Below are 8,745 nucleotides of genomic sequence, written 5' to 3'. Positions count from 1 at the left end.
TTCTGGAGAGGAAGGGACTCTAGAATCTGCCACTTCGTAAGTCCTGCCGGGTAATCTTTCGGCGGTATAGAGAATTTGATTTCGTTTTATTATTATTTTCTTTAATTGTTTCATGATAAGTATGTGTGATGGAATCATTTGAAACTCCATAGATTATTTGTTTGTCTATTTGTTTCTATTTATTTGTTTACCATTGACCAAAGTAGGAAAGCATATTCTTATTATTATTTTCTGATGTCATTGGTGCAGCTAAAATATATTCTTGGATTCTTTTTGAGTTTGGCATTGGTAGTGGTTCAAAGGAAATTTATCGTTTGGCAGTGGATGCATTTCTTGTGTGAAGCCAAATGGGGGTCTGTTAGGAATGCCATGCTGTAGTAATTATAATTATTTTATTTTGGTGTTTAGGCTTGGACAAATTACTCTTGAAATGAATTGAATAACTGGGTTGAGGTCTTACCTTTAAATTGTTCATGTGGTTTATTTATTTATTTATTTATTTATTTATTTATTTATTTATTTATTTATTATTATTATTATTATTATTATTATTATTATTATTATTATTATTATTTTTCATATCCTAATTTCTTCTTTTTCTAAGGTAATTTTTTTTTTCTTGTGGTTGCGAAGCACGGGACGGAATAAAAAAGTAGTCTGAGGTTTCTTTATATACAGTCTTGATTGGACGATTTAAGATGACTATCACATCATCATTTGTTGCATTTCAACGCGTTATTGTCGCAGAGGATCGTGTCGCTCCCCAGATGAAGCCCGTCATTGATAAAATGCTGGAGCGCCTTCCTCGGCATGATACTAAGGTAAGCTATCAGTACGAATCACATGTTTACCATTTTTTGGTTGAAAATGAGATTGTATACTGCTGTATTTCAGGTAGTGATTATAAAAGTCGAACAGTTTTTGGATTTCTAATGCAGATTCGTGATTCCTTTAAAAGTCAATTTGCTGGGAGTGCGAATCGATACCCCCGTTCTTCAGATATAACGCCTGCAGTTTGCAGTAAGTTCTGCACAACTCTTGCAACTTCAACACGTACATTCAATGAAAATCCCCAAGCTGACAAAATAGGTAAAATAAATGATCAAATTGATAATACCAAACAGATTATGTTGGAGAATCTTGACAGATTGATCGATCGGGGCGAACGGATTGAAAATTTGTGTGATAAAACGGAGCAACTTAGGGATGAAGCTCAGTTTTTTCATTCGAGTGCCCGTGAATTAAAACGGAAGATGTTGATAAGGAACATCAAGCTTGCTATTGCCATTTTACTCGTACTAGGTCTCGTTGGACTTGTTATCGCCTTCATGATTTGTGGTATAGACTTTAAGAAATGCAAACACTAGTTTTTTCTCGTTTGCATAGTGTTCCTCGCTTTTTTTTTTCTTTGTTATGTCATTGTTTTATTTGGCTCCGCGTGGTAATGTTTAATGTTTCTTTTTTTTTTTTCTGGAGTGATAGTGGTAGTGAAAGTTTGTCTAATATATATATTTTTACATTTTCTTGAACTAAAGAAAATGCATCTTTTTTTTTTTTCTTCGCTTCCACTTCTCTGCGTTCTCTTCTTTAGGTTCTTTGGATTCAGGTAGTAACATATGGTGCATCTTACGCTTGAGCCCACAAAATGGGCTGATGCCATAGAATCGTCCCCCGAATCTCTTTTTTCTCATGAGTCAGCAAAAAATGTTGAAACTGTATTGTCTAAGGCATCTACTAGAAGGCACCAAAAGGCGTTACTGAAGGCAGTTGAACCCTTTATGGAAAAAATGATTGAAGACCCCGTCGGTATATCAATTTTAATTTCTCTTGTGAGCTATGGTACAATTGCAACTGTTGACGCTGTTACAGGAGTGGTTCTGCATTCATGTGATAAAATTCTTAAGTCTCAGAGTTCCCCAGGAAAGACCTGTGATGGACCATTAGGAACTTTACTTGAGCGTATTGTTTACCGTGAAGATTGTACTGAAGAGAATAGAATGAATTTGGTCACCGCCTTAAAAACGCTTGATCATTCTTTGTTGATGGGTAATTCTGTACTACTATTGGCCGTTGCCCGTTTAATTATAATTGACAGAGATTTTGCTTTGTCTATCTGCTCTGACCCTAATGCAAAAAAATCGTTTCTTCAACTTGCTTCATCGGGTTCAAAAAAGAAAGTTGTTCTGAGTTTCTGTGAGTTTCTACTTGCTGGTCTTGAATCAAAAGATCTGCAGCTAATTGATTTATGTTCTAGCTTTGTATTTACTGCTCTTTCAGATTTATTTGCGGTGAATTCTAATATGCGTCCAAGCAAGGAGATTACACTGCTTTTGGCTTCACATGGAAACAATTTTGTTCTTCAGGAAATGACAAAGGCTATGCTTTCCTGGTCAGATATATGTGATCGTGCAAAGACTGAAGACTACGCCAAGATATTGGCTTTTCTTTTGGCAAGGTTGCATGATGCAAATGACGGAATTCGATTAATTAAAAAATTGTTTAAAACACAAAATGATGTTGATGAAAAATTGGCATCAAGGAAGGTTTCTCATCTTCAGTTGCTCGCTGCTGTTGCGGAAAAACCAGTGTACGTGGAGGCCCTGACAAAAGCACTGGGTAATTCCCAAGAGAAAAAACTTATTGGCGCAGTAGCACGATACAGAAATGCCACAAAACCAAGAGCACTCGCAACTAAAGAGGTTCTCCTTCAAAGACTTGAAAAAATACGCACAGACTCAGGTATCAATAATAAGACGAGTAACACACTAAAAAGAGGACGTGAGTAAATTACAATATATATATATATATATATATATATATATTACTCTTAGCAAGTTAAAAAAAATATGAATCTGGACTAAAATGAGTTTGGGGGAGGTGATCAATTTGTTGATCTTCTGTTCATGGTGTTTTTTTTTTTTTTTTATAATGATAATAATAGTTATTCCAATCCTCCCTGGTCAAAACTTTTGTTTTTTTCTTTTCTCTCTTTTTCTTTCCCAGAGTAATATGAAGAGAGTTGTTTTGCAGTGTTCTCTTATTTCTTCTAGGGGCGCCTTACAATGTTCGAGACGTTATAATTTGTTGGAGCACAAAACAAAAGGGTCCATGTTTATGAAGCATTTAGATCTATATGCCCGACGAGACCCACAGTTAGCACCTTATTTGCTTAGAGAAGTTGACATTGAATACAAAAGGAAGTGCCGCAAAGTATCATTTTGTTTGTGGGTGTGTATTTTTACAATTGTCACTACGTTTCAAATGCGCATGCAGGGAGAACAACTTCATTACCTGCGTTTGTATGCAGATTGTGCAAAGACTGAGCAGGATGCAAAAGACGAAGACGAGATTCGGCGCAGAAAGGCCTTTGTTGCTGTGATGAACGTTGTAAAGGATGCTTTCGACCGAGATCAGTCATGGAATAAGAGTGATCAAGAGAAAGCACTGAAAGCATTGTGATGGAATTACGTTTAACGACGATTCTGGGAGTAATAGGTTTGAGGAGTGAGATAGCACACTATATAGTGTGCTGTGCATTGTTTCTGTTTTCTTCTTGCTGTCCTAATAGATCACCTGCATTGTAAACCTTTTCACAGAATTATTCTAACCCAAACTTTTGACATCCTTCTAAGTGGGATTCTCGGAATATGAGATCGACTTCAATTTATTATTAGGGGTTTTGTTATTCTTTGGCGGATGTTTTTCTTTTTTCTTTTTTCTTTTTTCTTTTTTTTATTTTGTGAAAAAAAAAAAAAATAAAGGGACGGAGGGAATAAAATTAGATTTGGGCGAATGCTTTTTCTCATCGGGGCAGTGGGGACACTTCTGTCGACCTTTATGTCAGCAGATACGTTGTCGCAATCCTTTGGACTTAAAGGAATAAGGGTAGGGGGATTCATGCTTGTGTTATGGATTATTGCACTTTTTCTTGCTCCCTGGATAGGTAGCATTGAAATACTTGGTTGGATACACTGCATAGTTTTTGTCAGTGCTGCCATAAAATTTGGTGAATCTGGCCTTGCATACGATTTTATAAGAGTTCCACTTTCAACGTATGTTCCTATCTTTGGGATCATGGACATTTTGTTTAACTATGCATTGTCCACCGCTTAAAGAAATGAACGATAAGTAAGACGATTTTTGCGAATACTTTATATACAAAACTTATGCGCTTTGCCAAAAGAATTTCTTCTTGAATATTTTTATTATTATTGTTATTATTTATTTATTTAATTTAATTTATATATATTTTTTTTCTCTCAATTCTATACTATTGAAGTATGCGACAAATAAGGACCTAAGGGACTGCACCATGGATTACGCTAGTGCTATCAGACAACAAGCAGAGGATTTAAAGGATGAACTAAGGGAATTGGATATTTGGCAGGAAGAGGTTCAACGGCAACAAGAAACCAAGAAGAAGCGTAAGGTTAATCTGTCGAACCAAAATATGATTCCACCAGTTAGAGGAACTGTACCATCACTGAAAGAAGCTGTTTTAAAATCCAATGGAAAGGCTGAAGATGATCCTGTAAAAAAAGCGAAGGAACAAGGTAATGATTTTTTTCAGGCTGGAAAATTGAAAGAAGCTATAGAGGCATACAGTAATGGAATCGATCTTGATCCTGATGGTTCATCAGCGCATGTGCTGTATGGGAATCGAGCGCTGTGTAATTTAAAACTGGAAAAATGGGATGATGCGGAACGAGATGCCTCTTCATGTGTTCGTCTGAATCATAGCTATGCGAAAGGTTACTTTCGACGGGCTATGGCAAGAAAAAAACTCGGAAATCTCAAAGGAGCGCGTACTGATCTTGAAGCAGTTCTCGCTCTCTCACCAAATGATGCTAGTGCCACAGCTGAGATGAAACTAGTAACTCAGATGTTGCAACTAGAGAGAGAGAAGTCTTCCTCCGTTGTCAAGAAAAAGAAGATTGTTATCGCGGAGGTCGATGATGATGATGATGATGATGATGATGATGATGTTGACAACGATAACAAGACAAGGGAAAGAGCAAAAGTAGAAACTGTTTCCAATAAGTATAGTGAGGAGGATGAAAACATAAAAAAAAGAAGAGAAGAACAAATACGCAAAGAGATGGAAGAGCTAAAACATGAGCGAGAGATGCAACGTAATTTACGAGAAGTTGAAGCGAAAGAAGCTGAGAGCAAGTTAAGCGGAACACTACGGACTTCTGCACGTGTTGAAGTAATTGAGGATGAGGTTAAACCAGTGCAAAGTATGAATCCAATACCAGAAACAAAGTCAAAAGAAACTGTATCAGTAGAACCTTCCTCCGTTTATTCAAATACGACTACATCAGAATCGGTTGAGAAGAGGAAGAAAGAGGACATTGTCCCACGTACCCTAAAAACCTCATCAAAATGGTCGAAAGAAACCCTAAAGGTGCCAAAATCATTCACAGAATTTGAACGTGTATTTTCCGAGATCAAAAACAATCAAGAACTGTGTTCTTGTTACGTTTCGTTGATTCCTCCATCAAGCTTACGAACATTATTTGGGAATAATATGACACCAGAAATTCTTCTTGGGTTATTAAGCACTCTGAAGCAGCTACCCGGAACTGTCGCTGTCGCTTTCCTCAAGGGTCTCTGTGGTGTTAAGCGTGTAGAAGATATCTCTCTTTTCTTTGATAACTCTGAGAAGAAGGTTGTTGGGGAGGTATTAGATTTGATTGTTTCCTGTGGGGCTTCTGAAGAGGATGTAAAATTATTTAAAAGACAATTAAGGGTTTTATAAAAAAAAAAAAAAAGGTGAGGATATGCAAGAAACGGCGTGCGTTACATTTTTTCACTGTCTCTGTTGCTCATATATATATGGCTGGATAAAAATAAATTTAGTTTGTTGTTGTTCTTGAGATCACTACATATATATACTTATATATATATTTTTTTCTCTTCCCCTCCCTTTTTTTTTCTTTCTTTCTTATAAGTGAGAGAAACGATGGTCAAAGAGACTAAATTCTACGACGCTTTGGGTGTCTCGCCGGATGCCTCTGATGACGATATCAAGAGGGCCTACCGGAAGCTTGCCCTGAAGTATCACCCTGACAAGAACAAGGACCCAGGCGCACAGGAGAAATTTAAGGAGGTTTCTGTAGCCTATGAATGTCTCTCGGACAGTGAAAAACGCAGCCGGTATGACCAATTTGGTGAGAAGGGTGTCGACATGGAGAGTGGTGGAATTGACCCAACAGACATCTTTGCAAGTTTCTTTGGCGGAAGTCGTGCTCGGGGAGAACCCAAACCTAAAGATATTGTGCATGAACTTCCTGTCCCCCTTGAGGCATTCTATACTGGCAAGGTGATCAAGTTGGCTATCACACGTGATCGTCTTTGCGAGGCATGTGGGGGTTCCGGTTCCAAAATTCCAAATGCCAGTGTTACTTGCAAGGAATGCAGTGGACATGGTGTGAAAGTTATTACGCGCCCCATTGGCCCCGGTTTTATTCAGCAGATGCAGGTGACATGTCCCAAATGTAATGGAAAAGGTACAGATATGAAGGAAGAAGACAAATGTCCTACGTGCAAAGGCAAGCAAGTTTTGAAAGACAAGAAGGTATTTGAAATTGTTGTTGAGAAGGGTATGCACCGTGGGGATAATGTAACATTCCGTGGTGAGGGCGACCAGATACCAGGTGTTCGACTTGCCGGTGATATTATTATCATATTTGGTCAAAAACCCCATCCTTTATTCACTCGAAAGGGTGATCATCTCCTTATGGAGCACACTATCTCATTGGCAGAGGCACTTACTGGTTTTAAGTTAAATGTTAAGCATCTTGACGGCCGCGATGTTTCTATCAATTCTACTGGTGTTGTGGACCCCGCAAAACTCTGGTGTGTGGAGAGGGAGGGAATGCCAGTCCCCAACACTGGTGGTGTTGAACGCGGTGACCTTGTCGTGAAACTCCATGTAAAGTTTCCTGTCGGCCGGGAATTTACACCCGAAGAAATTCAGGTACTCCGCGGTATTCTGGGATACCCTGAGCAAGCTGAACCTCATTCCGACGCTATGATATGTAATTTGAAGGAAACTTCTATTGACCTTGAAAAGGAGGCTAGTCGACGACGACAAGCAAGCACCGACGACGACGACGACGCACCTCAAGGTCACGCGGGTGCAAGATGCGCGCAGCAGTAATTATTGCGAAAAAAAAAGAAAAGAAGAAAAAAAAAGTGATGCATAAAGGGTATAGGAGAACGATTTTTTTTTTTTTTTCCTTGCCTTCTGAGGTCACTAACTGTAAGATTTAATTGAGCGCACACCTTTTCCACTGCAAGTTTCTGCATAAATAATGCGGGTGCACGAATATTTATCTTTTTTTTTTTTACTTTTATTATTATTGTTATTATTGTGATTACTTTTACTGATCAGCTCCAATCCTGAAATTAATGCATACCCACCATAGAAGATCTTGTAGTGGCGTTACCCTCCCTTAAGTTTCTGACTAGTTTTTTTTTTTTTTTTAATGCTTCTTGAAAATCTTTCTTTTTTTATTTTTATAAAGTGTACAAAGCAGAATTAGAAGACTCTTAAGAAAACAAAAAAAACAGGTGTAAAGTGGATTGCTGAAGCTTTAGATTGAAGATTTCCATACAAGATGCCTGGTGCGAATGTCTTGAGTTTTAAGCCCCTTGGAGGACCTGTGCTTGGTGTGTCATGCAAGCTACCTTTGAGGAATGGATACAGTATTCCTCAGCACGGGTTCGGAACCTATCGAATGAGTCCTGCTGAGGCTGAAGGAGCTGTAGAGTATGCTATAACGTGTGGTTTTCGTCATGTTGACTGTGCAAAGGCGTACAACAATCAATCAGCTGTTGGAAAGGCTCTTCACCGTGTTATTTCATCAGGGAGAGTTAAACGAGAAGATTTGTTTCTAACTTCAAAACTGTGGCCTACAGATCAACACCCAGATAACGTTGAAAAGGCTTGCCGCGAAACGTTATCACAACTTGGACTAGACTACTTAGATTTATACCTCATTCACTGGCCTGTGGCGTGGCGTCACTCTCCTAAGTTCGAAACAGAGGATGACAAGTACCCAAAGGACGCTGATGGGCTTCCTGCAGTTGACAAGACGGTGAAACTTCTTGATACATGGAAAGCAATGTGTGAGCTCGTTGACAAAGGTTTAGTACGCTCTATTGGTCTCTCTAACTGCGCGGAGAAACACATCAATGAAGTAATGAGTGATGGAAACCTTTACCTACCTGTTATTAATCAAATCGAACTTCACCCAGGATTGGTACAACGAGAACTTCTTAATATACACGGTGCTCACCATATTCTTACTGCTGCGTACAGTCCACTCGGGATGCCCTCAAGATTTACACCGCCTGACTTCAAGGGTCTATTACATGATGCGTCATTGCAACCACTATCTGAACATTCAGGGTTTACTGTGGCTCGTATACTTCTTAACTGGAATCTTGACATGCATAATGTCGTTATAGTTCGCTCAACCAATAAAGATCATATAAAATCTAATGCCAAAGCTTCCCTTTATGCTTTATCAGACCCAGTGCGTATGATCCTCGACCGGTTTGAAGAGCGTGTGGGAACAATCCGAACGATCAATCCAACAAATTTTAATCGTAGCGGAAAAAGTTTTTTTGAATGAAACATGGGAAAATATCTTATACGGGTTTATCTTTATTATTATTATTATTATTATTATTATTATTATTATTATTATTATTATTATTATTATTATTATTATT

At 38.3% G+C, this 8,745-nt stretch overlaps 7 protein-coding genes across 7 annotated transcripts; all 7 read left to right on the top strand.

Annotated features, from left to right (window-relative positions):
* Window positions 1–698: 698 nt before the first annotated feature.
* Window positions 699–1,367, top strand: TM35_000721170 (vesicle-associated membrane protein (VAMP); the record flags this gene model as incomplete). The annotated part of the gene is made up of 1 exon (XM_029031239.1): window positions 699–1,367. One exon carries the CDS (start codon window positions 699–701, stop codon window positions 1,365–1,367), a length of 669 nt encoding a protein of 222 aa, XP_028877480.1.
* A 249-nt stretch (window positions 1,368–1,616) lies between these two features.
* TM35_000721160 (uncharacterized protein) lies at window positions 1,617–2,786 on the top strand (the record flags this gene model as incomplete). The annotated part of the gene is made up of 1 exon (XM_029031238.1): window positions 1,617–2,786. One exon carries the CDS (start codon window positions 1,617–1,619, stop codon window positions 2,784–2,786), a length of 1,170 nt encoding a protein of 389 aa, XP_028877479.1.
* Window positions 2,787–3,009: 223 nt separating this feature from the next.
* TM35_000721150 (uncharacterized protein) lies at window positions 3,010–3,459 on the top strand (the record flags this gene model as incomplete). Its single annotated transcript, XM_029031237.1, has 1 exon — window positions 3,010–3,459. One exon carries the CDS (start codon window positions 3,010–3,012, stop codon window positions 3,457–3,459), a length of 450 nt encoding a protein of 149 aa, XP_028877478.1.
* A 333-nt stretch (window positions 3,460–3,792) lies between these two features.
* On the top strand, window positions 3,793–4,113 carry TM35_000721140 (uncharacterized protein; the record flags this gene model as incomplete). The annotated part of the gene is made up of 1 exon (XM_029031236.1): window positions 3,793–4,113. The coding sequence occupies one exon, from the start codon at window positions 3,793–3,795 to the stop codon at window positions 4,111–4,113; it is 321 nt and encodes a 106-aa protein (XP_028877477.1).
* Window positions 4,114–4,312: 199 nt separating this feature from the next.
* On the top strand, window positions 4,313–5,761 carry TM35_000721130 (putative TPR-repeat protein; the record flags this gene model as incomplete). Its single annotated transcript, XM_029031235.1, has 1 exon — window positions 4,313–5,761. One exon carries the CDS (start codon window positions 4,313–4,315, stop codon window positions 5,759–5,761), a length of 1,449 nt encoding a protein of 482 aa, XP_028877476.1.
* A 204-nt stretch (window positions 5,762–5,965) lies between these two features.
* TM35_000721120 (heat shock protein DnaJ) lies at window positions 5,966–7,165 on the top strand (the record flags this gene model as incomplete). The annotated part of the gene is made up of 1 exon (XM_029031234.1): window positions 5,966–7,165. One exon carries the CDS (start codon window positions 5,966–5,968, stop codon window positions 7,163–7,165), a length of 1,200 nt encoding a protein of 399 aa, XP_028877475.1.
* Window positions 7,166–7,625: 460 nt separating this feature from the next.
* TM35_000721110 (aldo-keto reductase) lies at window positions 7,626–8,645 on the top strand (the record flags this gene model as incomplete). The annotated part of the gene is made up of 1 exon (XM_029031233.1): window positions 7,626–8,645. The coding sequence occupies one exon, from the start codon at window positions 7,626–7,628 to the stop codon at window positions 8,643–8,645; it is 1,020 nt and encodes a 339-aa protein (XP_028877474.1).
* Window positions 8,646–8,745: the final 100 nt, after the last annotated feature.

The sequence above is a fragment of the Trypanosoma theileri genome (genome assembly GCF_002087225.1).
Source record: "Trypanosoma theileri isolate Edinburgh chromosome Unknown TM35_Tth_72_V1, whole genome shotgun sequence".
NCBI classification, from domain to species: Eukaryota; Euglenozoa; class Kinetoplastea; order Trypanosomatida; family Trypanosomatidae; genus Trypanosoma; species Trypanosoma theileri.
Note: the sequence above shows the minus strand (reverse complement) of the source record. Positions and strands in the feature narration are given on the sequence as shown.